The sequence below is a fragment of the Platichthys flesus genome, chromosome 22 (genome assembly GCF_949316205.1).
Source record: "Platichthys flesus chromosome 22, fPlaFle2.1, whole genome shotgun sequence".
Classification (NCBI taxonomy): domain Eukaryota; kingdom Metazoa; phylum Chordata; class Actinopteri; order Pleuronectiformes; family Pleuronectidae; genus Platichthys; species Platichthys flesus.
In genome coordinates this window covers 1,993,904-2,020,882 of record NC_084966.1, presented here as the reverse complement: position 1 = coordinate 2,020,882, position 26,979 = coordinate 1,993,904, and the positions used below count along the sequence as shown (strand labels likewise).

The window sequence follows — 26,979 nt, the reverse complement described above, 5'->3', positions numbered from 1 at the left end:
AAGTGTCATACATAAAGGTGAAATATGACACAATCAAACAAAACTCTCATTAAATCCATTGCCCTGAAATTAACTCTTTAACGATAAAACACACTCCTGTAATGAGAAGGTTTGACGTCTGTTTGTAAAACGTCTAATTGATTCAAAACATGTGATTTGGTGAATTAAGGTAATTTATCTATGAGTTCTTATTGCACCGTTTACCTGCAGAGGATTCTGGGTAATGTACCCTGCTCCATGTGAGGTTTTATTAGTCAGCTTCAGTTTGCTTGATTTACTGGACTTGGAGACCCAGGTGGGTGGAGTTTAACTCAGATCTAAGCTGGGAGCTGAAGAAAAGTAAAAAACTTCAGCAATTTATACTAAATACTTTCCAGTGAGTAATTGTGTTTTTGAAGGTTTTGATGTAAAAGTTCCCCCGGACTGCGAACGAGGTCGACACGAACATTGAGATGCTGCATGACTCAGGTGGAATACAGAGAATGAATGTTAAGTTTTTACAGCACAAACACAAAAATAAATTGTCTGTTGTGTTTAGAATGCATCTTTCTCCACACATGTAAAAACAGATGTGGAGAAACGAGGCAGCGAGAAACAAACCAAGCATCGAAACCACTGCTCATTCACGTTTCTATTTATAAGCACCTTTAATAAACGTATTTGATTGTGTCCTGCTGCTCGTGGATCAGAGGAGAAGAGATGCTCTGACCAGTAGGTTGTGCAGTCAGACCAGTCACACCAGTCAGATGATGTGCAGTACCACAGTGAAGCACCCGGTGTCAGAGCAGGACCACACATGTACAGAGTCTGAGGCTCACTGGGGATTAAACAGATTCCAGCAGATGATTACAATTCAGAATACATTTAAATATGAGCAGCACGTCACAGATAACGACTGGAGGTGGACCTTGTTTAAAATAAAGATATAAATATAGAGGTGGAGCAGCAAAGAGTTGTTAACAAAGTTACACATAATATATTCCACATAGTACAAACATTTATATTCATTTATGATATATAGTTTAACATAGAAATATAACTTAAACAGATGATGATTATGTACAAGTCAGTAGATTCAAAATAATATATATTAACTCACACTGGGTTTAGTACTTTTCAACTTTTACTGATTATTACTATTAATAATACATGATTTTCCTCCAGAATCTCATTCACTTCCTTCGTTTTGCTGTGTTTCTCTTTCTAAAATGTTAAATAAGATATATTTGTGTTTTCTAATCTGTTTTAAACGTGAATTGTGTTTTTAAAACGATATAAAATAGAGAATTGATCAATAATCGACATAAAATGTGAGTTTTAATATGAAGCTCAAGCGGACAGACGGGTTCATGTGATAGACAGCGCTCCTGGCCAATCAGGTGCAGGGACTTGTCTCCGCAGTCCAATCAGAGCTCTCGCTGACAGTAAGGTAGGTTGTCCCGCGGAGAACCGTTAACCCAACAGGAGAACCGACGCTTGTCTCCGGAACCGCGGCTCATTCTCTGCTCCTCCTCCGGGTCACGCTGCTCGCTCCTCCCGGTTCTTTTCCTCCACGTTCCGAGATGTTGCACCTCCGGTCCACGGTGGTGCTCAACGAGCTCTTCCAGACGCTCACAGGCGGAGTGAGAGTGGCACCTGCTGCCGCCGCCTGCCTCAGCAGCACCGGCGCTCCGGGAGGGAGGTCGCCGGGCGGAGGGAGGTCGTTCGCCGGGTTGGGAGCTCCGCAGCACCTCGCCAGGAAGCAGCACGGCGTCCGGGGCTTCTGCTCCAAGAGCGACGGCCAAGACGAAGCCGCCAAAGAGTCGTCAACGGAGAAGTGAGTCACGTCAGCCCCGCGGTGTGAGGGCGTGTTAGCCGCTAGCTTCACCTTTAGCCAGACTCCATAGGGAAAAACATGAATTTAACATGGCAACGATGCGAGGAGGCCATTTCCTAAAGTGTATTTATTACTGGAACCAGTGAATAACTACTCACACAATACATGCCGAGTTCTTCAATACATCTTAACATTACTTGTAAAAGATGTATAAGTGTTTTTCTTGTCATGTTTCACTTGCAGGCTGTGAATATGTAATTATGTTGTTTTCCTAAGCTAGTTCTGCACGGAGCATCACGCAGAGGGACTAACTGCTTATACAGATGCTGGTTAGCTGGATTAGCCGATTAGCCGGGAAGCTACAGGCCGGTGGAGGCTGTAGTTTGGGGTTTGATGGAGGCTGGAAGGCGGAGGTGCGGAAAGGCTCCACCCGGGGACCTGCTCCATAACATTAAAACCATTTAAAGTAGCTGAGATGCAAGTGTGTCCGACGATGGAATTAGCTGTCGTGACTACCAGGAGCTCCAGCTTCATCTGCAGCTCAGAGACATGAAGCTGAGAGCATCGTTATCATCTTCATGTGCATCATCCTCATCTTCATCATCTTCATCGTATAACCATAACAAACACTGTGTTTAACTAACTGGTAATGCACCAGGAGAATGAGTCTCAGAAAGGTCAGCAGCTAACAGCTCTTTTGTTATTGATTTTTAACATATTGATCTATTAGAATACAATATGTCTGAAACCTCCACTGGCCCAAGTTGACCCAGTTAGACCAGTTGTTGACTTTTCCATCTATTATAACTGGAAGCAGCATTTGTGATTATGATTTAAATTGTTTATTACAATCAAATTATAAGACAAAGACGAGCTGAGGTGTGAGAAGCTGGAACAGTCATCCTTCTATTGATGATCGGAACAGATTAATCTTCTGTTTGTCGACTACGAGAAGAAGAAGCTCAATATTCACAAATCACCATGATGACAAAGCAAATGCCTAGAAGCTCACTGACAGGTGTATCGGTCAGTTGGTCAGTAGCTGTGTTTGTATGCAGGGGCGGCTCTCTTCTTATTCTAATGAGATGTAAATCTAAACATAAAGCGATGCTTCCTCTGCAAACACCAGAGTGTCCCCTGAGCATTTATCTTCCTCTACATATTTAAACATGGACTGGATGACTCTAGCAGCTGGATCTCTGGTATTTAATAAGATTATTGTCAGTATTCACAGTGTTAAATGATATTTCAGGATTAAGGATAGAGCAGCCGAAGAAGTTATTTATGTTCACAAGCTGAACAATATTAATAGACTGAGATAAAGATAAAATAACTAAAGTCTCATTCTTTTTCAAATCAGCTGTGATTCCAGTCGTTGCACCAGCCAGAGGTTCTACAGCGATGAAATGCCTCATTGCCCCTGTGGGTGCAAGTTGCCCCATTTGTTTCTGTTCACGGACAATTTGCTCCAGCAGTCGGTCACGTTCATGCAGTCATTTGCTTTGCTGCACATCATCAACATCTGGTTTTACCCTGGAGACAAGTTTCAGTGACAGGGAATCTCGGCTGGTTCTCTTAAAGACTGCAGTGTCAGAGAAATCATCAGCTGTCAACCAGGGGTGGCAGTGTAGGATGAGTCAGATTCTTCTAGGAAAAGATTCAAGGGATCCTCTCGTTATCAAGGTACTGCTCCATAACAAATCCTCCAAAAAGACTAATCTATGACTCTGCTAAAAGATCAACTCATAAAGTAAATATCAAACAGAAAAGGACAAACTCCCCAGGCTTGTGTCAGACAAAGAATACCGAGGGTTAGTGCGTGTGTCATTAAGTGTTATCCTCTGGTAGAAAAGTGCTGGCAGGGCACTGGGTTTCTATATCACCAGTGTCCCCACCAGTGGTATTTGGTTGAGATGAGGATGCAGTGGTGATATGATGCTTTCCTGAAAGAGTTTCAGAGACTTTCCACCAGAAGAACTCAAATCAGGAGAGAAGACGCCAGATGGTTTCCCCCCTGCAGCTGCATCTGCTCTGTCCTCAAAGGGAACAGCAGGAAAAAAGATGCTGCTGCTCAGAAATAAAAAAGCTCTTTGGACGCATGCTCTTAGAAATCTGAACACCAGCCTGCTCCCGAGGCTGTGCCCTGGCTAATAAGGGGTTAAGAATGTTTGTAATGCAGCGGAGATCATCCCGCCCACCTCATTTCTGCACGGTTTTTGCACCAAAGCCTGTATGCTGGCATGCTGCCTAGCACTTGTCAGGGCCTAGAGGAGCAGATGAGTCACTCGTACAGATTGATTTGTGCAGTGCCGCCTCTCAACGCTCCCAGTCTCATGTCTGCATCCACCCCCCGTCAATTTGTCATGACCAGCGGCGAAACCGGCACCATTGATCGGGTCAGATAAATACTGCAGATATTACACAGGACTCGATCCAGAATCAGATCTCAGCTGTCATCTCTGGCAGCGACTCACAGTGTGATGTCGTCATCGATAGCAGGGGATCTGTGGAAAGGGTTCGGGCAGCGGGAAATAAAAATCAATGAGCAGTCAAGTGCCTTTCAAAAGTAGGTGGGTTTTTAGATTCTTAAGGATATATCTGGTTTTATATGTTTGTTTTATAAACCAAGGAGAGTGGAAGCTTGATGGCATCAGGGTGTAAAGGTCCCTGACACTCACCTGACCCCGGGTCTGATTCCTGTTCAGCCGTGTCCACCTGTTGCCTCAGCAGCAGCTTTACTGAGCTGCATCTTAACTGACGTGAGAAATACCCTGGAAACAAGGGAGCGGCTCACTGGACAAAAAAGAAGCAGAAGACGAAAGAGAGATGATGTTTTCATTCAGAGATTCTGTCCAAATAGCTCAATAAAGAGATTTGACCGGTGAACCAGACAGACAGATATCAAATCAAAGATCTAACTTTGCATATTGATCGTCATCATGTGCAGCTCGATGTAAAAATAGATGTTTTCCAGCTTCTGGACAAACTGTGTGGTGACCTTTTTTAAAAAGAGAAAGCGAAGGATGGACTAATGAGAGCAGAGGAGGTAGCTTAACGAGGTTGCTCCAGATGTTCCAGATGTTCACCTCTAACCTGCTGGTGATGATGATGCTCCCAGAGGTGGAATCTCTCCACGGCCTCATTAACTATAGGATGTTACTTAAGCGTCATTTCACACCATGTTCATGTTCATTCTGATGACTTCATCAGAGGAAGCTTATTTTCTCCTGGTGATAGATTCACGTTACTGCAGCAGCTTGAGATAACAATATACAATATGGATTTAGATTTTTAAATTCATGTCTGCGTGTACAATAAGTCACTGTCACTAACTAAGTATTTATTCCCTCCTCTCTTCCTGTTGTTGATCTGCTTGCTTTGCATTTGTAAGTATGTTTCAATTTTACTTTTATTTTAGTTTTAGTCTTTTTCCAGTAGAAGTAGAAATTTTCCGCAAAAAGCCAATAACTGCTTTGACCTTGAAATGACCTCACTTCCTCCCAGAGGCTGCGCTTGAATCCCCTCTCCTCTACCTCGCCCCCTTATCATCCCTTCATCCTCCTCTTCCTCCCCACGACACACACACGTGCCCACACACACACACTCTCTGATGTTGATTCCTTCCTTACCAGCAGGCGTCAACCGTCCATTAACGAGGGCAGAGACGGACAAACAGTCAACAACATGCTGATTCAGACGGCATGAGATTTGTCTTGAGTGATAAAGGAGACATATGATGCTGTTTTCTTATTTCTTATGTTTTCTTCCTCTGGGGTTCAGTAATGTTTTATGTGAAAGTTCAGAAGAGACTGGGCCTTATCGGGGGGGGGGGGAATCTGTGTTTCCTGAACATTAGAGCAATTCAAAATGTTCGAGGAATAACTGAGTTAAACGGATCCACCTGAAAATGAGCAGAATACGTCTCCTTTAAAGCTGCGTTCCACACATGTTGAAAAATCTCAAATTCTGACTTTGTCCGTGGAAAATCAAGTTATAGAAAGAAATATGATGATGTTTAATAACACCAACACGACAGACACTTTAAAAGCGCTGTATGAGGTAAACTCTGCACTCACAATCTTCTTGTTCAGATTTTCTGACTAAAGACATAAAGTGGAACTCGGCCTAAAAGCTGAATAAATCCAGAGGAAACTCCGAACTGGAATATTTCTGCTCCGATCTCTCCAAGGGTCCAAAATCAGCCAACTGAAGCTTTACCTTCAGACTTCCTCCCCCAGCACGCAGTGGCCCATGATGCATTGCAGGACATCATGCCCGGGCACCTGGAGCTTTGCACAAATCCAATTTGGTGTTGATATGAATCATAGCCGAGAGCCTGCTGTGAGCTGGTCGTCCCGTCCGCCTCCTGACACAAGACTAACTTTCCTCCCAGAGACCAGTGGTGTGGAAACACGGCTCAGAACACCAGCCAGAACATAATACTAGATCGTTCAACCACGTGTCATCAGGCTGCCAGCGGCTGTGGCAGGCCTCCACGTCACATGTGCCACAGTCCGGTCATCACAGTTCACAGACCGAGCTTTTATTCGGGTGATTTGCACAGACACTGCAGAACAGAGATGCCTTTAAGGCTCTGTCTTGAAAAAGTTTGAATATTTCAGGTGTGTCTGCTGCTGCTGTGCTTGAATAAATAAAAGTCAAACTGCAGTAAATCCAGAACGGTAAACAAAAAGCAGTTTGGATTAAATTGCATGTGACGTGTTGTTTGGTTAGATTAGTGGTGAATCGGCTTGTTAACCATGTTCCTGGCTTGTGTTCGAGCAGTGCAGACTTAACAGTTTTCATTACATTGGCCTTATTGCAGCATTTTTAACCTCTGGAAACTTTAAAGTTAATCTGAAGCTAAAACTCTGAACGTACTGTGAGTTCTTCAGAGCAGAGACTCACACACTGTGTCTCTGACATCAAGTTGTTCTGTAGAAACCTTTTCCTCAGCTCATTTTACTGCAGCAAGGCCAGTGTAAGGTCACGTTTCCTCTAGTCACCGCTTCTCCTTGCAGTGAAAAACTTTTTCTTCTGCCTCTGCTGCCCGTCCCCTCCACGAGTCCTCTTCTCAAGGCCTCACTTGCTTTCTGTGTGTTTTTCTGTCCTGCAGGAGAAGGAAAGCCGGCATCCTGCCCAGTCTGGAGGACCTGCTGTTCTACACCATCGCTGAGGGCCAAGAGAAAATCCCTGCACACAAATTCACCACAGTGAGTTCTGTCTGAGGCTTTAACAACCAACTGTGACAGTTAGTATTAGATATTCAGCAGGAAAGAGGGACAATATGATGAATACATATATACAAGAGTGTAAGATGTATAGGATGTAGTTTAATATGCATCAGATTTGCAGCGAATGAGCGTAATCACCGTTTAAATGTCTCCCTGGTTGACTTACGAGCAGTAAACCTCTTGTAGCCTCTTCAGGAGTCTCAGCTCACGGCTCGTAGCTTCATCGATTTGTTGTCAGGCCGCTTCAATCACAGTGCTCCTCCTCCTCCTCCTCCTCCTCCTCCTCTCTCTCTACAGGCTCTTAAAGCCACAGGGCTTCGCACCGGAGACCCCCGGCTGAAAGAATGTATGGAGATGCTGAAGGTGACCTTGAAGCAAACGTCTGACGGAGCGCTCGACAGACACCTCTTCAAAAAGTAGGTTCAGTGGAGGGTTTGATAGACTCGTCAGTAATGTCCCTGTTTCTCTTCCACATTTATGATCAGCATCAATCTTTCATCACAGTCTATCATAAGAATTATTGATGCTGTTGAAAGTCCTGGGTCACTGCACGTCATTCATCATTCATCACCATGTTGAGGATGGATGCATTCAGGTGACCTGGAGGGAAAATACAAAATGAACCCTCAGATAAAGCAGTTTAAAGTGGATCAGTTTGTATTAAATACAATAATTCAATATGAAATACAGATAACTACAAAAATATCACTGTACACAATCCCAGAGTTAGTTTCAGTATATTTAAGTCTTCCAAAAACACAACTGGAAACAAAACAACAATGGATGTCAAATAAAATATCCTTCACCCCCCCCCCCCCCAACCCTGTGCTGGCAGCCCCTCTGCTGAATGAGCCCCCCCCCTCAGAGGAGATGCTGCTGAGACAGAACTGGGTGACAGCTTGGCGAGCGGCGGCCTGGCGAGTCAGGGCATATGACGCCTCCTCAGGGCGCTTAGTCGTCACCGCACAGACCCCAGTCACGGCTCTGCTGGCCGGGATCCATCACATCCGCTCCCGGGCTTATTTATAGAGCTCAGCAACACAGAGGGAAACATGTGAGCGGGCGGTGGAGGGGAGCGTGTGTCTTCACTGCAGGGATCCCATGCTACAGGGATTACACTGGGTTGGATGCAGTGAGATGGCTGAGCCACAAATCTCTCCTCTGACAGACCTCACCAGTATCTGTGGTCTCAAATCGAAAGCACTGGGAAGGACTGGTGGGTTTCTATTCCCAACATAAATGATTGGGATTGGGTGCAGAAATCCTGAGGCCAGTGACACCTTGTTCTGAAAAATGGAGGCACTGATTCAGAAATAACAAAAGGCTTAAACCCTTAATCATGGTGATAGTCCTAACTGTCTCCTGTCTCCTCCTCAGATGTGTCCAGAGCAACATTGTTCTGCTCACCCAGGCCTTCAGGAAGAAGTTTGTCATCCCAGACTTTCAGCCCTTCCGTGCGCACATCGACGAGCTGTATGAAAACGCCAAGAACATGTCTGGAGGGCAGGTGAGTCAGAGGGATTCTCCTCCTCGTGCAGAAACGTGAAGGTTAATTTCCTCTGGCTTCAGATCAAAATCATGCTTTTCTATTTAATATTAATTTGTGAGCATTGTATTCTTCATATTAAAGCATCATGCTGTTCAACCACAATGTGACGATGAGGTGTTGATCCCTCTCTAATGAATTCGGTCAATGGAGATTATTTAAATCTCATTTATTCACACAGGGAGCATTGCCTCTGCTGCACAGAGAGAATCACAATCTGCTTGTTTTACCGTTTGACATATTAACAGCCAGTAAACGCATATTTAATAAAGATGTGTTGTGCTGTAGGTGGCGGACTACATCCCCCAGCTGGCCCGCTTCAGTCCCGACCTGTGGGCCGCCGCCCTGTGCACCGTCGACGGACAGAGGTACACCTTCCCCTCTCAATCTGAACTGTGAGGAGATCTGAAAACATTTGAAGAGTTTGTTTGAGTGTCAGTTCGTCTGATTCCTTCTCAGACACACCGTCGGCGACACCAAGGTTCCTTTCTGTCTGCAGTCCTGCGTCAAGCCGCTGAAATACGCTATCGCCGTCCACGACCACGGCACCGAGTACGTTCACCGCTTCATCGGCAAAGAGCCCAGCGGCCTGCGATTCAACAAGCTCTTCCTGAACGAGGAGGGTGAGGACTCACACACACACACACACACACACACACTCACCGCTTCTCAACTGCATCATGACTCATGCGGCCGTGGTTGAACTTCCTCTCCTGGCTCACGTGCCCTCTGTAAGAGGAGCCATCCAGGCCTGGTTGCTTTGGAACTGTGATGAATTATTAATGAGAGGCAGAATAAAACAAGAGTGGACAGTGTGTAACTGAAACACAATCACCTGGGAACACAACAAGCTGCTGGCACATGGCGTCGGTAACACACCAGCCAGGCCTGAGACACTGAGGCTGAAAGTCACTGTTGTTGGCGTCCGACACTGAGACGACAACATGAACCTGAACCCTGTGGTGAAAGCACTGCTGTGTCCTTCTGAAGGAACCACACAACTATGTGTGGTCAGAAGGTCATCGCACAACTCACTGAAGCTTGTTTCTAATCTCCTCTCTGTTCTCTTTGCACTCTGTGAATATCTCTCAATGTTTAATGTGTTAAAGATGAAAAACACAGATTTATCTGATAGATTGATCAGGTTTCCTCTCTTTGTCGTTACTGATCAAAGCTGAGAAGAAGATTAGGATCTGAACCCAGAGAGGAAGTGGTCTCATAGCAGAATGTTGTGTAGTTACATCTCTTGTTGTGTTGATGCTCAGTGAATCATTCAGCTGGGATTTGACCTCAGAGCATTGAAATGTTCCTCTTTCTTTTCCTCCTTTTATTTCTTTCTGTGATGAGTCTCATTTTGTTTATTTTAGATAAACCACACAACCCCATGGTGAACGCCGGCGCCATCGTCTGCACCTCCCTCATTAAGGTACGCAGCATCCACACCCCCCTTTATGAAGTATAGGATGTTACAGAAACAGTTTGGGAACGTGTGTAGAGTTTGTTTCAGGAACGCTATAAAGCCTAAAGCGTATAAAACAATCAATATCTTTATTTTCATGTCGGGACTAACGCTGTGATTTGAGAAATGATTTTTATCTGCAGCTTCAAGTTGTGTTGAAAGAGACTTTGTCTGAAATAAAATAATAATGTGTTTCTGCCCGATTGCTGTTCAACGGGGAGATTAAGGTTGTAGATAATCACGCTGAAAGGGGATTTGGTTGAAGCAGCATCGCCCGGATATCCTGTGCACACACACACACACACACACAGACGCACACACACACAGTTCATAGAGTCCAGAGAGTAGATGGAGACAGAGCAGCTCAGCTCGAACACATTTTCAGCTTTAATCAGGAAAAATGCAGTGTTTCAGTCATATCCTCCACTGACCTTCACACACACAGACACACACACACACAGAGCCGGTTTAAACACACAACAGCACCACCTGCTGACGCAAATTAAAACATACACCACAGCGTCTGGTCGATCAGCAGCAGTTTAATTACTGTTATACATTCACACAGGGAGAGGAGTCTGTAGGAAACATCTTGTCGAGTACAGACAGTCAGTATCTGTCAGTATTTGTTGTGTTTATCAGACAACACATGGCTCCATCAGCCCGACCCTTAACGAGATCCTGTTCTAAGTCCCGACTGTTTGCATGCGTGGCTCCTCCTCCTCTCTCTGCATCTACACATGTGCAATGTACCTGTTCAAGGCTCGTTGTGAGGTTTTATGTGTTGTTGCATATTTTACAGCATTAGGATCTTTGGGATATTATGACCACAGCAACAGGTCAATGACGTTGGTAATTTATTTCCTTTTTAATCATTTTCCTCCCTCTTTGATCTGGATTTGTGAGCTTTGAGCTTTTCACTTGGCCGTTGATGAATGTTTAAATGTGGCTTTTATATTTTCTTTCACATGCATTCTCCAAACTGTTTATACATCTGGATTATAAACAGGACAGCTCTGGCTCCTTTTTGATTTCCTCTCATTTCTTAACGAGTCAGTGCAGATAAATCAGCCACAGTAGTTGTGTAGTCACACTCTAAGCTCATAGTGGTTAAACTAACTCACCAGCCTTTGTACAACTACCACACTGTAAGTTAACTACTGCAGCACATATAGTTACTTTCACAACTTTACACTGTAGTTTATTGGAATTTTCCTTTAAAGAAGAATCGGAAACCCAGAGTGGATTAACTGTTTTCTTTCACCTCCTCCATCTCCAGCTAGTGTCCCACCTCTAATCTTAATTCATCTGATGTCATGACTGGTTTGATTGGTCACATAACTGATGACTCGGAGTGAACTTCCTGTCATAGTTCAATATCATAGAGACGTGAATCATATAATACACTAGTGCTAATATGTGGGTAACGTTGAGTGTCAGTGTTGAGGTTTTGCATGTGTGATGTTGACTGAAATGTTGTGTTACTAATGTTGTTTGTGTGTTTCAGCAAGGGGCCAGCAACGCAGAAAAGTTTGATTATGTGAGTACGACTTGAAAAGAAGTTTCCAAACAAAAATAACTTTATAGCGGAATAATTAATTATCAACATCTGCTCCTCAGGTCATGGACTTCATGAACAAGCTGGCAGGAAACGAGTACGTGGGCTTCAGCAACGCCACGTGAGTAAAACCCACGTCACTGCAGACACACACTGCACTCGCTGCAGAGTGCAACTCAGAGACACGTCAGTGACTTTGAGAGACAACACAATTCAGTCAGTACAGTTTGATTGTGTTTATATAACTGTGTGAGCTGAGTCATGCTCTGTGCCCTAGTTTCCAGTCGGAGCGCGAGTCTGGAGACAGAAACTTTGCCATCGGCTACTACCTGAAGGAGAAGAAGGTAACGTGAGGCAGAGGAGAGACGCTGTTTCACCTGAGGAGTAGAAACCTTCAGATGAAGCAGCAGCAGTTTGTTGTAGTGAAGCAGCAGATGTGTTAACAGACGGGTTGACGGTGTGTGTTTGTCCTTGCAGTGTTTTCCAGAGGGCACAGACATGACGTCCATCCTGGACTTCTACTTCCAGGTAAACACAAGTCCACAAAGGTTGGAAAACACAAGTTTGCTTCTCTGCTATCTGAATTATTCCTGCTCCTCCCTGTCAGTTGTGTTCCATTGAGGTGACCTGTGAGAGCGCCAGTGTCATGGCAGCGACTCTGGCCAACGGCGGCTTCTGTCCAATCACAGGCGAGCGTGTGCTGAGCCCCGAGGCCGTGAGAAACACCCTGAGTCTGATGCATTCCTGCGGCATGTACGACTTCTCGGGACAGTTTGCTTTCCACGTGAGTGACTCGTTCAAATACAAAGATCCTGCAGAGCGACAAACGTCTGAGACACAACTCATCATCATCAGTATCCGTGGGTTTCAGGTCGGGCTGCCGGCTAAATCTGGCGTCGCCGGTGGGATTCTGCTGGTTGTACCGAACGTGATGGGCGTCATGGTTTGGTCTCCTCCTCTGGACAAGCTGGGCAACAGTGTCAGAGGAATCAAGTTCTGCACGGTAACATCAGCTTTAAATCGTTTTGTTTGTTTAACTCAACTTAAACTTGAACTGTGGCTCCGAACTGAAGCATCTTCATCTTTCAGGACCTGGTTTCTCTCTGTAACTTTCACAACTACGACAATCTGAGGCACTTCGCCAAGAAACTGGATCCTCGCAGGGAGGGGGGGGACCAGAGGGTGAGTCCCAGCAGCACCATCAGACATCTTCATCATTTCACCCCCACACTCGTATTTAAAGTCTTTAAAGGGCAGAATAGAACATCTGCATTTTCTTATGAGTTAAATCCACGTCTACACCAACTATAACTGCTCTTTAACCTCTGATCCCTGCGTCACATCCTCTTCCCATAGTCGCTCGCAGTCCTGGACGCCGTCTGACCTTATCTTTAATGTTTTTTACTCCACAGCTCCATCTGCTGGAAAATTACTGTACTGTACTGTTTATTTAAAAAAAAACAATATCCTGATTTTTCTCTTCTTCACTTTGCGGTTTGATCCTTCAGTTTCACGTGCAGTTTATAATAGTATAAGTTCAAATCGAAGCTTTAATGTGTTACAAAAATACATTTAGACAAAAATATGCACCTACAAGCGGTAATAAGTATAAATGTGTTGTTGTTCCAGGTGAAGTCGGTGATCAACCTGCTGTTTGCTGCTTACACCGGAGACGTCTCCGCTCTGAGGAGGTGAACACACACTCACATCAATCACTCAAACACACTCGCACAAGCTTTTCTCTTTTCTCGACTGATCTACAGAAGAATAAAAGATTAAACATGATTTGAATCCATTATAAATGCTTGTTTTATTCTAATCACACTGATTTAAGGTTTCCTGAGTAGGTCAGTGTTTAATATTGACTTTTCTTTGTCCAGGTTTGCGTTGTCCTCTATGGACATGGAGCAGAGGGACTATGACTCCAGGACTGCTCTGCATGTCGCGGCTGCTGAAGGTAAAACACTCTGCAACAGCGCCCCCTGCAGCCTCAACTGTGTGTAATGTTGATCGAAGGTTCAATCTGTGTGCTTGTGTTCACGGAGCTGATGTGTTGTGGTTTGTTGTAGGACACACTGAGGTTGTGCGTTTCCTGCTGGAGGCCTGTAAAGTCAACACAATTCCCAAAGACAGGTAACACACAATCTAATAACAACAACATTTGGGTGTTTCTTTCTTTCTAACATGGTTTACACAAGCTGTTAGCTGAGGTTGTGCAGAGTGAAGTGATGTGAAGCATTTGATGATCCTCCAGGAAATGTAAGAAACACTTTTATAGCACCAGAGCACCTCTGACTGTTCCTCTTCCCCCCAGGTGGGGCAACACGCCGATGGACGAGGCCATCCACTTCGGCCACCACGACGTGGTGACCATCCTGAAAGACCACCACAACAAGTACAGCCCCCAGGACACCCCCACGGACAAGCCCACAGACAAGACCACCGCAGAGCAGAACCTGGACGGGATGCTCTGATGGAACAGAAGCAGGAAGCTCATGAACTCTGAAAGACAAAACTCCAGGTAGTCAGTTTGATCTGAGGGGAAGAAGATGTCACTCTGCACTTGAGACAACATTCACATCCTGGTAAACAGCCACAGTAGAAAACATAAAACCAACCCAGATAACTAAGTGTACGGATCAAACCTAGAAGACGGCCTAACCGCTCCTCATGTCCTTGGTAGATGTTGTTTTTGTGTTATATTCATGTCTGTAACACGAGCAGGGAAGTGTTTTTATGGAGGATGCTCCTTCTGTATTTTGTTGTCAGCTTTGTAGCTTTGTAGGAAGAAACCGGCCACTAGTTGAATGCTGGGTAAATTTGGCAGTGGCTGGTCAGTGGATGGACTCAGGTGTGAACAGACAGTGTGGGGCGCTGGTCACTTCAGCATCACAACGTGGTGGAATGTACCCCCCCCCCCCCAAACACTCTAGTGTGTGTGTTACGTGTGCGTGATATTTATTTGTCTATTTAAGATGAACACTGTACATTCATGTTGTGTGTGTACATTCCTGAGAGGAGAAGTGGGTGTAAATACGTGAATAGCTGTCATTGTGTCTCACTGAAACTAAACTAATTGTGTGACGTAGTTTTCACTAAAACTGTAAAAGCTGAGTATTTATTTTCTGTGAATGTTGAACTGAATATTCTGCCGTTAAAGGTGAATATGAGTCTAAAGCTTTTCTTCAGTCAAAGTTTCTACATATCCACGTCGATACTGCCGGCACTGCTTTCCTTCCAACTTCAGAAGAGTCGTAGAAGGTTCAAATATGATTGTTACTCCTCTGAGGAAGTGACTTCAGTTCCTATGAGCCTCGTAGGAGTTGAACCAACAACCCCAGTCTGGACAGACTGCTCCACACACGCCTGTCGGTGTGCGAGTCGGGTTCCACAGGTCGAACAGAGAACATGGGTCGTGGTTGGATTTTGTGCTTGTAGAATATTAAAAAAGTATTAAAAGGACAAATATCATTTGAGTTTGACTTTATTTCCAATAAAATCATAAAGTTTTCGACTTGCTGTTAACTCAACTCACAGATATTTCACAGTCACATAAACTCTTATTTTAAATACACAATGTTTTAACGTGTCCTTGTCGTATTTCGGCTACAACTGATGATGTCATGTTTTAAGGAGGAAAACTCACATTCTTGCTTTTCACTGTTTCAAAATTTCTCTTTTCAACAAAAAGATATGTACAAATATAAAGTGACAGAACCTGTGAAAGCTGAAACCAGTACCAAGCTGCATGTATCTAAAGTCTGTGCAGATGATTTACGTAGATGAAACTTAACAACTCCTGGTTCTCAGGTCTTTCTTCTTTTCTCTCTAAACAGACGATTGGAGGTTTATTCTCGAGGCACATCAGAGATAACGAAGTGGAATAAAAGCAGAACAGTGATAAGAGAGGAAGAGCTGAGGGAGACGCCTGTCCATTTTCAGTTTTCATCTTGGAAGTCTGAACTCATCTGAGGAGAGAAGGAAAGGACGACAGGTTATTCAGGTGGTTTTAGCCGGTAAATCTATTTTAAAGAAACAACCTCACAAAAGCAACAGGAAATATTAGTGTCTCTCGTTTATGCATCTTAACTTGAGTTAAATCGTGAATATCAAGTACAATTGATTATTTATTATTTTGAAATCGTAATCAGGAAGTAAGCCATCCTGTTAAATTAGAGCAGCTGTAGCCAAGACATCAAACGTGTGAGTTCAGAGACCAACGCGTCACAAAACAAACGAGGAGGAGAAACCACAACTGTTAGTGAAGTGCAGCAGTGATGGAGACACACACACTTTAAAACACACACATGATGGAGCAGAGCAACAGATTAAAGCCGCGTCTACCTGGATGTCAAACTGATCGAGTCCAATCAGAGTGCTGCCCTGAAAGCAGGAAAAAGAAAAACGACAAAAAAGACAGAAGCCGAGATTTAAAGCCGGGTAGAAAATGGACGATGCTCAGATTCATTTTCACCAGTTTCACAGGTAGATCAAGAAGGGGGGGCTGCCAGGTTTGACACACACCAGAAATCAACTATATTGACTTGACACCAGAGATCGAGATATGAAACAGTAAGTGAACAGCTCGCTTCCAGGAGATTTAGAGATGATTGATAGTAGAATTTAAAAGTGTGTCTTCACAGCCGTGTCCCACCACAGCACTCACCACAGCATCGATGTCCCTGTGGCCGATGGCCTGCTCCAGGACCCTGTAGTCGTCAGGAGACATGGGCATCATGTTGTCGTGCAGTCTGGACGGATGTCTGCGCCGGAGGAACAGGCACGTTACCTCACTGATTACAACATGTCAGGGCTTTAATAAGTCGTCTCTGCTTACACTTCTGACACGGAAATGAGCTCCGTCTTCATGTACGCTCTCTTCTCCATGTTCTCCACGTCCATGGGCTCTGGAGCTGGGGAGCAGGTAATGCTCCGGTTACGTTGTGGATGTTACACAGTGGTTAGTAGTTGACAGGCTGAGGGGTTAGAAGCGTCTTACTCTCTGCAGGTTTGGGGTAGTACTTCCCGAAGGCCTTGTCTTTGGGGATGTCGGGGTAGAGGAAGCGGAGCGGGTTCTCTGGGATGTTCTCGGCGGCCATCACCTTGTAGGTGCGGATGATGTCGGGCAGGGAGACGGCGCCCAGCTCCTTCTTCGTGTACGGCTCCACCGAGTGGAAGTCCGGCTTGTCTGGACGGAGAAAGACACAGGTGTTCAATTGATTGCTGGTGATTGGTTTCCTGTCGTGGAATTCTTGAAAGTTACGATGGAATAGCAGAATTTGTCCTGATAATATTCATTTTAAAAAGTCTTCTTTACCGTGCATGTCGTGTTCGACCCAGGTGAAGGTGATGGCTCCTTCTCTGCTGCTCTCGCTGAACCTGAGCAGGAAGGTGCCGGGACACTTGTCGCTGAGCAGAGCCTTCTCCCTCTCCTTACAGATGAAGCCCATGATGGAGCTACCGACACAGAGAGAAATATACACTTCGTTTAGCATCTAGACGAAATCCCCCCCCCCTCCCAGTGGAGGAACCCAGTGGAACTCACCCGTCGTTCCACAGGGACAGAAGGTGTCTTTTGATGAGGTCCAGGATTCCTTCAATCCACAACCAGAAGGGGAAAGCTTTCTCATTGGCACCCTGCTGTTCACAGACACAAGATCTCAATCTCTATAACTTACTATCATGCATCAGAGGTAAAATATTCTCATGCACGACCAGAACCAAGTGAATATATGTCACCTTGCAGAACTTGGTCCAGGGGATCTGTCCCTCCGGGTTCCTCTTGGCTTTGGCTCCTGCAAACAAACACATTCACATTTCTACTTTCATAATTCACTGAGTTCAGCAGGAAAAGTCTTTTGTATTGATTCATTCAGACAGAGGCAGGGGAGCTGGGGTCTGACCCAGCAGTTTGTCGGCCAGCATGTTGAGCTGCTCCTGGTTCAGGCCTCGCTTGGTGACGGAGGAGAACTGCCAGCTCAGGACCTCGGACAGCTGAGACCAGGTGGCCGACGGGGGAGAGAGGAAGAACTTCAGGTTCTGAGGACGAGGAGGGGAACGGACAGAAAACACAGAACTCCATTAGCTGGTTTACATTTCACCTTCAGGTCTGAGAATGATCATAATACACTTTGCTGCCAATGTCAATGTGAGAGATGATGCCCCAGAGAGTCATCTGATCCTGAGTGTGTCCTCACCTTGGGCTCCGTGGTGAGCATGTTGTACCAGAGCATGGACGCCCAGCCGCTGGGCAGCTGGCAGACGTTAGAGATGACCACCACAGGAAGAGACGTGGCCTACGACGACAACAACAACAACCAGGACAACACACAACACGAGAGTGAGTCTTAGTATTTGGCCTCATCTGTCATCTCCTCTAGAATCTATCTGTGGTCACCTCCAGTTTGATGTTGAGTCCCGACTGGTTGAGCTGCAGCTCGGACTCGAAGGTGAGCGAGTGGAGCTCCTCAGTGACGATCAGAGGACCCTGAACAAACACACACACACACATTCGAGCTCACCGGAGCTACACAATGACAAATTAGACCTTTGCCACGTTTTCTTCGGCTCCTACCTCGTTCGTTCTGTTCCCGGCGACTTTCTGCTCTTTCAGTTGCTGCAAGAAGAAAACAATCCAGATTTAAAAGGCTGTGTTTCCTCCTCTGAAACCCAAATGTGCCTCTTTCTCAACCTGGTTTGCCTTTTTGTCGGATTATTAGCTCAAACTAAATACTACTAATAAAGCTACAATGGAGACAACGTGGTTTTAATTCAGTTTCTTTCGTACCAGATGTCTGAACTCCGCTGCCAGGCTGCCGTTCGAGTCCTCCATGTTCATCACTTTGGAGTTTGTTCCCAAAATGTTGAACTTACGAAACCTGGAATCAGAGTTTGTTTTTAATTATGATTAAAAAGCAGTTGTGGAACTTTTATACTTAATATAAAAAGTGGTTTTAAATCCTACCCCTTCTTTTCTGTAACATCCCTGAGGAAAAGGAGGAGACATGACATTTATTCAACATGTTCAAATACAAACGGGTTCATTTAGTAGAAAGACGAATTGATCAGCTTACTTGTCAAACATGGCTTTGACTTTGAGTTGGTAGTTGAACTCCTGCAGCTTCACCAGGAACCTGAACCAAAAGGATGTTTACGTTAATGTTTGGTGGTCCCACAGTGAAGAGGTTTCAAACCAATCAGCTCAGTATCGCTACACAATTAACAGAAGTTTGAATCTTCTAGTTACAAGCAGGATTTAAGACTGATAACGGGGCTGAAGTGAATTTATCCAATGGTCATCAAGTTAATTAGGAAACAGATAATGAAGTGCACCGTTGTTTGCTTGTTTTCTTTTCTTACCGTAGTTTCACAGTGAACTGGACGCCTGTTTTCAGCACCAGGGGCCTCTGGGGGTGGGTGGGCATGCAGGGCTGCCTCTCCACAACCAGAGAGCTGCACACACACAAAACAATTGAGATTAAATTCCTGATTACTAATCAAGAACAAAACCATCGATGACTTGTGTGTGGTGGGTTCCATACTTGGAGAGGAGGTTCTTGAGGAGATCCAGAGCTCGGGTCTCCAGGAAGGTTTTCTTCTGTGTGATGGGGTCACTGTCGTAGGTGAACTTCTGCTCCAGCTCCTGCAGCTTCTTCAGATGCTGCCGCACCTGCTGCAGACTCTCCGCCACCGCTGTGAACCTGCCGGAGGAAGAGGAGGAGGAGGAAGAACAGAGTGTGTGAAGGAAGGACTTAGAGGAGCAGGAAGAGGAGAGACGAGGGGGGGGGGAAATACGAGTCTCACCAGTTCTGGAGCTGGTCCACGCAGGCGTTGGGCGGACCTCCGATGCAGGCGATCTGCTGCCGCTGCTTCCACTCGGGCAGCTCCTCGGAGATCAGGTTGGACAGTAGAGCCTGGATGACGTTCAGGAGGTCCGTCAGCTGGGTCACCACTTCCTGACAAAAACACAGACAGAGGAGGGCCCTCCAGTTTCCACCTTCTGCACCTCAAACCGTGATTCTCAGGAGTCACCTCAGTCTGCTCACCTGTCGTTTGGTCTTCAGCTCGTAGTCCATCCTCCCGATCAGCAGCTTCTCTCTCTCCTGCTCCTGCGGTGTTATGCCGTTCACTTCCATCTCTACAGAGACAGGACAACACACGATGACACCTCACGTCTCTTTGTAGTTTCAAACTCCATCATGTTTAGATGCCAGCTTTGGATTTTCCCTCACCTCGGTTCTTCCGTGTGTTGAGTTTGAAGTCGTACTCGTCCTGCAGATACTCCACGTTCTTAATGTTCTGATCCACAAACTGAAGAAGAAAGCATTTTTTATCATTTCCATTTGCAGTCTTGCATTGTACACAGATAGAAGCACTAACAGGAACTTTAGGTTTACTGCCCTCTCCTAGCTCTGGGATAATGTCCCAGATTTCAGGCCATGTCTTACCTGGACTGCCTCTTTTATCTCCTTCACTTTGTTGTCCAGCTTCTGTTTCTCCACCACCATGGCCGACACTGTCCCCTCCCCCTCCTGCTGCAGAAACAAGAGGCGACACCTGATTAACTTTGGTCCAAATCCTTAAAAGAATCACTATTAACCACCTGTCGATATTCATTCTTTACGTTTTTGCAGCTGTTACCTTGGAGCTCTTTGCACTGTCCAGGATCTTCTGCTCCTCCTTCAGGTTTCTGGCGATGATCATGGCCATGTGGCTTGGATCATCCTGGAACCGGTCCTGCAGAAACAAATCACTCAAATGTTAATAAATGACAGATACACCTGACACCCCCCCTCCCCCAGGTTTGAAGCATCAGCTCCAGGGTCTGACCTGCAGGTTCCTCTTGATCTTGCGGATGTTGTGCTGCAGCAGGAAGTTGCTCTCCAGGGCGAAGCGGCTGTGCTGGTCGTCCAGCTGAGCCAGGAGGTCGTGGAACCGGACGGTCGCCAGTGAGTCCTGAATCGACACCGTGTCCCTGAGGAGGCAGAAGGTATTTTCAGCTCATAACTAAATAGGTTTATTTACAGCTGCTAGACGTCTGTCACGCCGCAGAGTTTGATTTCCTACCAGTCGATGCTCTCGATCCATTTGCTCAGGTACTGTCTGATGTCCATGGGGAAGGAGTCGTCATAGAGCTGGTCCACCTGCTCCAGGTACTTACAGTCCAGCATCTGCAGCTGGCACCACTGGGCCATGTTCTGGAACAGGAGCAGCGTCGGGAGGATTCAGGGTAAGAACCTTCAGATCTGTTACATCTGGAGATGCTCTGATACCAACACCATTTCATTGACTGTTTATGTTTTATTAATGTTGCACTACGGTTGCTGTGGTTTGACATATTTCTCAATATGGTATTTCAACATTAAGGGTTTCGTAACATCCCAGCGCATCTGCTCCGTCTTCTCCAATTCATGGTTTCTGTGTTGCATTCAGTCTTTCTACTGTAAAGACATAATAATGTGACATTTATCCTGATAATTATCGTTTTCATCTCGATATATAATTGTCCCACAAAGACTAATGAAGTTGAATCTAATCCCAGATCATTCTAAAATTAGAATCAAGCTCAAATCCAAACCAGCTGCACATTATCGAGAAATCAAAAGTGCTGACTGTGATCCTCCTCCTCCTCCTCCTCCTCCTCCACCTCCACCACCTCCTACTCCCTAACTGCTTTCAGCCCTAGAAACCAAAACTTAGAAATGAAACCAAAAGGCTTATGAATTACTCTGTGAGGAGGATGAATGTTGATTTGGATCAGAAATCATCCAGGAAATTATGTTGTGTTTGATAATCCCCCAAATAGGAGACAAGTAGTCAGCAGATAAAAGAAAACCGTGGATGTGACTCAACCTTAAATCTGAAAACGAGAAGATAGTTGCATTGAATCAAATATAACTCGTTAATAAAAGGGTTCTGCTGCAGATGTTATTCATTTAACTTCATATTTAGATAATTACAAGCTGTAAACCTGAAAAGAGGTGGATGTCATGTTAGGTTTCGTTTATCACTAGGAATCTGACCTCAACACAAACAGATGCCTTTACGTCTCTTATGCATAACATATCAATATAGATATTAACAGTATATTAATGTGATTCCTCAGCAAAACACTGATCTGACTCTTATTAAGCTTCTATAACATATTTCACACCTGTCATCTGTTTTATCCTTCACAACCAGACTCACGTGTAACAAAACCAGCACAACTCCACACTTGATCAGAGTGATCATGTTCCACTGGTGCATTCTGGGATATATATATATGTATCAATAACTCCTATTTACCGTTATTAATTCACGTGGTGGGCGGTGACGGATAGTCCGCAGTACGAGTAACTAATGGCGGCTGCAGACGCATCAAGACAAACGTTATTACTGTGACTTTATCAACTAGTAAACTAATCTAGTCTGTAGCTGGTTTGTCTAAAAGCGTCTAAAGGTTGAATAGCGTCCCACAGACCGGAAGTGCGTCATTAGACCTACCTTGAACTGCGTTGAAACGAGTTCGATTCCGGACAGAAAGTGGTTTTATCTCTAAAATGTTCTTACTCCAGTGTTCACTCTGCCTCGGACTCCTAACGCTAATATAGTGTGATGATTGTGAGGAAACTACGTCAGCCAATCCCTGCGTCGGATTTACGGTCTACGCCCGCCCCTTTCCTTGTGACGGCCAATCAGAACGACGGAGAGACAGCTGTTCCGTCAACTAGCAAAGCTCCGCCGTAATAACATTTCAACATTTTTATCAATTCATTTAAATGGACTACAAATGGTACAAATCTACATTCAAACGCAAATTAAGTTTTTAAAGCCTCTGAGACTTTTCACGTGGATTTAAAATGTGTTTGTGACGATTGAATCCAGAAAGAATGACGTGCTTTCAGGGAGGGAGGTTCAGCAGACAGAACAGCCTCCGGTGACCACGTGTTTTCAGAGAAAGAGAAAGTACTTCAGAAAAACGAAACCTAACTGTAGATCCTTTAATTTAATTAGGAAGTCAAACTCATTTCAATATTTAGACGTTCGAAAGAAACAGGATGTGGTGAAAGTCTAACACAAACATGCAGCTTTAGGTTCATCATAATATCTATAGAATAGATTCATAATTTTGTCAGAAGGAATAATAAGAGCATATAATGTAATAATAATGCCAGTTTGACTTGTTTGTGTCCTAATCAAATCATTTAAAATGAGTAGAGGATTCAGAAGAGCAGAATAATAATGTAACTGTTAATAAACATCACTAATTCCTGTTTCAACTGCAAACCATTGAACTTCTGATATTAACAAGACTTACCGGACATTTGTCCTTCTTCTTACCAACGTCATTACAACCACAGCTGCAGGTAAATACAGGGATTAATCATAACCTGTTTGTTTTACACTCAAACCACGCTTTTTTTTTGTCATGTCTTAAGTGTTAGTTTCACTATAAGAGCACCGACCCCAGGTTTCGCAAACATCAAGGGTGTGTGAGCATATTTATTTATTCACTGAGTGTTATCAAGAAAAAGATAAATAGCACGAAATTAAAAATATGCATCTAAATACGCTAGTTTCATTAGTTTTCTAGAAACACATTCAACTTCTCATATATTTAAAGTCAAAACATATCAAGTTCATCCACCTGATATTTAAGTATTCTATTTAGATACACAATCTCATGAAAAGGAAGAATTCAGCTTCTCTAACGTGTTGATTCTTCTCTCATCTTGTGGCCTCATCTAAAGAATCACAAAAACAACCTTGGATCCACATCGTTGCAGCAATGTGAACATATAAAAAGATAAAAAAGAAAAGTGAACTCAAGTTCACAGCAGAATCACAAACGTGAATGTGTGTCACTGGTGGACGTCCTGTTCCCACAGCGGAGCCGAGGCTTGTGGGTCAGGAACCCCAGCGAGGCACAACAACAGTCAGGACATCTGCACTCAGCTTTAAATCGAGATGAAGCCTCCCTCTGAGATCACATTTCTGCTCACATTAAATCTGGCTGATGGCTCCCAGTCTTCCCAGTTGTTCAGACACTGGTAAATCAGTTGATGAGGATTTTTAGATCTGAATCAAGCTTCAGACGACGCCTGAGTCTGATTCTCTTGAGCTTGTTCACTACTAGGATTCACAGGTCCTGAAAATCAGCTTATTAATCAGTGTGTGTCTGCACCCTATTTACACCAGTTCAACAACCAACACACACACACAACACACACACACCTTCAGCTGCAGTGCTTCTTCTGTCCACTAGATGTCTCTCCACTCACACTACACCAGGACAACTCTTGTTGTTGTTGTTGTAATATGTATGCTTAATATCACGAGTGAAACAAGAAGAGAAAACTAAAATTAGACGAGCTAATCCATTTGAATCTTTTCAGATCCCAGGGCAGTGTGAGTGTGTGTGTATACATCGCTTTGACAGGCTTTTAATTTGTTCCCTCCGTCAAGGAGAACGTCTTTTCGTCTCCGGTTGTTTGTTAGTGAGAAAGAAAACGACTCAAGAAACGATACACCAGGAGAAGAAGACAATAAACCATGAAAGCTCCAGAATAGGCAGAAAGGAAAGTAAACTGAGGAGAAATCTCTCAGCCTATCAGCGTCTGTCACTTCAGCTCCATCCATCCACCCACGTTAGCATTTACTGACCATATGATGTCATGTTGCTCTGAGGGAAGATGGAGCCGCAGTCTCAGGATCGGAGCCTCTGCATGTCGACAACATATCACAACACACCTGCAACAACGTCCTTATAAAAGTCTCTCTCTCTCTCTCTCTCTCTCTCTCTCTCTCTCTGTCGTGTGCCGGTCTTGGGAACTGGTCCCAGCGAGGAGCCTGCAAACAAGCGTCAGGGCAGAGAGTCACTCAGTTCATGTTTTGTAAAATCAGGGCGCACATGACAGAAGCCCTGCAGGGTTTGTCCTGGTCAGGACTCAAGTCAGGACACGTTCTCATGAGACGGGAGGACAGGGAGCAGCAGGAGTTTATCTACGTGTGGACGATGGACAACGGTCAACAAGTCTTATAATATGTGAAAAGTTGTATCTTTTGTTATGGTGGAGAAATAACAAGTTCAAGAAATACATATTGAAAATCAACAACATCTGATTCAGCAGCTGATTACTAGAAACTGATATAGTTGTGTTTCCAGGGGCCAAGAAAAGAAGGACAGATCGTTCAGGAGCAGCCGCAGTGGTCCACCACCATGGACGGGATCTTCCCGTAGATGATCTGCTCCTTGCGGTTGAAGTAGAGCATGTTGATGGGCGACATCTTGGTGGGCGTGCAGCAGGGCCCGGCCGTGCCCCGCGGGTTGGCCTTGTTCACCAGGTGTGCGTGGGGGTACTGCTGCAGGTGCATGAACTCGCACTCGCCCGAGCAGTAGTTGGCCCGGTAGCGTTTGGGCGCGATGATCCAGTCCCAGCCGAACTCCTCGAAGTCGACGGTCAGCGCGTAGCGGCAGCAGCGCGTCTCCGCCGACTCCTCGTCGCAGTTGAGGCCCGAGTCCCGACGGGACCTCCTGGGGCTGTCGAGGATCTTCACCTCGATGAAAGGTTGCTAGAAGACATTCAAAACCAGAGTCACAGCCTCGTAGTCGTTTGCCTCGAACAACCAGTGCAGGTTTTTCCCAGGCTCTTATGAGGTCGCTGTGACCTCTGACCCTTTACCACTGAAATCTAATCAGATCATACAAGTCATAACTGGTCAAACTTGAAGAAATTCCCAGAATGAATAACAGTTCTCGAAAGAAAGAAAAGAAACATTGATATTCTCCTTTGACAACTGACCAAACCTTATCTGCTGATGAAGACTTCACTGGAAGCTCCAGAACGAGCATGTAAGTCCAACTTGAGTCTTTTTTTAATTTCACACTGAATTTCTCGGTTTGCAGTGAACTCACCAGTCCTTCCTCTCCAGGCTCGGCAGATGTCACAGCCAGATCCTCTCCCCTGGAGCTGTAGGCGTTGATCTCGATGCCGTAGTTGACCTCCGGTTGTCGCAGCCACGTCTGCAGCATGGACTTGATGTCGATGCTCTGCCAGGAACCGGCTCCGGCGTCGATGTCGATCTTCAGCGAGCGCACTCGCACGCGGGTGTTGTTTCCCTCCTTTCCTGGTTTGAGGTGTGAGAGCTGCAGGAAGACGGTGGTGACCATGTGGGCCGGCCGCAGGTGAACCCACAGCTGAGCCAACAGGATGTTCCTGGGCTGGATCTTCGGACTGAGGCTGAAGAGGCAACAGGAGGACAACTCGTCCTGGGAGATCGGGTTGTCTGGAGGAAATCATTCATATAAATGACAAATGAAAAACTTAAATAATACACTTGCATATAAATAGTTGACATCTTGTAAATTGTTCTGTTTGCCCAACACTTAAGTCCAGACCTGTGTGTGTGTGTGCGTGTGTGTGTAATTGTGTTCCCATGTATGTACCTTTAAGATATCAGAATATTCCCCTGATAGATTTTTTTATATATTTAAAACATATAACATTTAAAATCACTCACACCTTAGGTGGGTTTTCAACATGTTGTCTAGTCAAGTTTCAAATCATTACTACCAAGTTTACAACATACAAACTAGCCTTTCTCCTTCCACAAGTAAAACATTTCATCAATTTCATTTATATTTGTTCTTCAAACTCTACAGATCTAAACATTTAAGTGTGAGAAGTTCGTTTTATTCTTTGTAGCATATAAAATAGGTCATAATTGTCTCCATTGTTCTGGAGAACTACTGGAAACTCGCGTTACGCACATTTTACGCACGGATTTCGCTCTTTACGCACGAGGTTTTCTAAATACAGGACATGAAATATCGAATATATATGTTGGTTCGGTTTAGTTACGCATGGTGGCCATAGTGATGATGGTCTCCGTGGTGGCGTGGTCCTCCTCCTCCACCCGCGGGTCGTACTGTTCCAGCAGCTGCGTCAGAGGCGGCGCTTTGGGCAGCAGCTGGCGGATCATGTCCCGGCTGATGTTGGGCGCCTGCTCCAGCCGCAGGATGCTGAGGATCTGGGTCTTGATGCTGTGGAGCCTCATCTGCTTGTTGTGCTCCCGGTACTCGCAGGGCGAGCACTGCTCCCCGCTCTCCACCAGCAGCCTGGAGGTCTGGTTCGTCTCCATGGAGAACCCCGCAGAGGAGAGGGCGGTCAGACAGAACAAGAGGAGCATCCTGGGGGAAGAGAGGACGCTGCGGAGGCGCTGGGTGATATGAGACTGTCCCCACACACCAGCATTTTATGATTGGCTGCCAGGAGGATCTTTTTTTAATCAGAGAGGACACTTAAAGAGGTAGTGGGATTATACCATGGATATTAAAGTTTGTAAAAGAGTTTCCCCTGTGCATTTTAAAACTCATTCAAACGT

The 26,979-nt window shown here is 45.1% G+C and overlaps 3 protein-coding genes across 8 annotated transcripts; 1 reads left to right on the top strand and 2 right to left on the bottom strand.

Moving 5' to 3' along the window:
• Positions 1–1,433: 1,433 nt before the first annotated feature.
• On the top strand, positions 1,434–15,089 carry LOC133933217 (glutaminase kidney isoform, mitochondrial-like). Of its 2 annotated transcripts, none has more exons than XM_062380163.1 (18): positions 1,434–1,816; positions 6,933–7,029; positions 7,348–7,466; positions 8,428–8,557; positions 8,885–8,964; positions 9,056–9,219; positions 9,964–10,022; positions 11,563–11,595; positions 11,676–11,734; positions 11,891–11,957; positions 12,091–12,141; positions 12,221–12,397; positions 12,485–12,616; positions 12,703–12,795; positions 13,243–13,304; positions 13,494–13,570; positions 13,683–13,746; positions 13,928–15,089. In XM_062380163.1, exons 1-18 carry the CDS (start codon positions 1,563–1,565, stop codon positions 14,085–14,087), a joined length of 1,878 nt encoding a protein of 625 aa, XP_062236147.1. In that variant the 5' UTR covers positions 1,434–1,562; the 3' UTR covers positions 14,088–15,089. The 2 variants fall into 2 exon arrangements, with proteins under 2 accessions (XP_062236147.1, XP_062236148.1); XM_062380164.1 differs by having other exon boundaries at positions 1,435–1,816; positions 6,939–7,029.
• Positions 15,080–22,214, bottom strand: LOC133933216 (signal transducer and activator of transcription 1-alpha/beta-like). Of its 5 annotated transcripts, XM_062380158.1 has the most exons (26): positions 22,099–22,206; positions 21,901–21,961; positions 20,680–20,810; positions 20,443–20,587; positions 20,254–20,349; positions 20,061–20,147; positions 19,845–19,923; positions 19,659–19,750; positions 19,417–19,568; positions 19,155–19,313; positions 18,973–19,065; positions 18,687–18,746; positions 18,578–18,598; positions 18,401–18,491; positions 18,188–18,229; positions 18,011–18,100; positions 17,811–17,909; positions 17,517–17,652; positions 17,353–17,408; positions 17,159–17,253; positions 16,931–17,070; positions 16,613–16,801; positions 16,451–16,526; positions 16,280–16,376; positions 15,958–15,996; positions 15,080–15,581 (listed from the first exon to the last, which is right to left on the bottom strand). In XM_062380158.1, the coding sequence occupies exons 3-26, from the start codon at positions 20,805–20,807 to the stop codon at positions 15,552–15,554; spliced, it is 2,292 nt and encodes a 763-aa protein (XP_062236142.1). In that variant the 5' UTR covers positions 20,808–20,810; positions 21,901–21,961; positions 22,099–22,206; the 3' UTR covers positions 15,080–15,551. The 5 variants fall into 5 exon arrangements, with proteins under 5 accessions (XP_062236142.1, XP_062236141.1, XP_062236143.1 ...); XM_062380157.1 differs by lacking the exon at positions 21,901–21,961 and having other exon boundaries at positions 22,099–22,214; XM_062380159.1 differs by lacking the exon at positions 21,901–21,961 and having other exon boundaries at positions 17,159–17,250; positions 22,099–22,214.
• Positions 22,215–22,642: 428 nt separating this feature from the next.
• LOC133933725 (growth/differentiation factor 8-like) lies at positions 22,643–26,784 on the bottom strand. The gene is made up of 3 exons (XM_062380917.1): positions 26,457–26,784; positions 25,511–25,881; positions 22,643–25,167 (listed from the first exon to the last, which is right to left on the bottom strand). Exons 1-3 carry the CDS (start codon positions 26,782–26,784, stop codon positions 24,787–24,789), a joined length of 1,080 nt encoding a protein of 359 aa, XP_062236901.1. The 3' UTR covers positions 22,643–24,786.
• Positions 26,785–26,979: the final 195 nt, after the last annotated feature.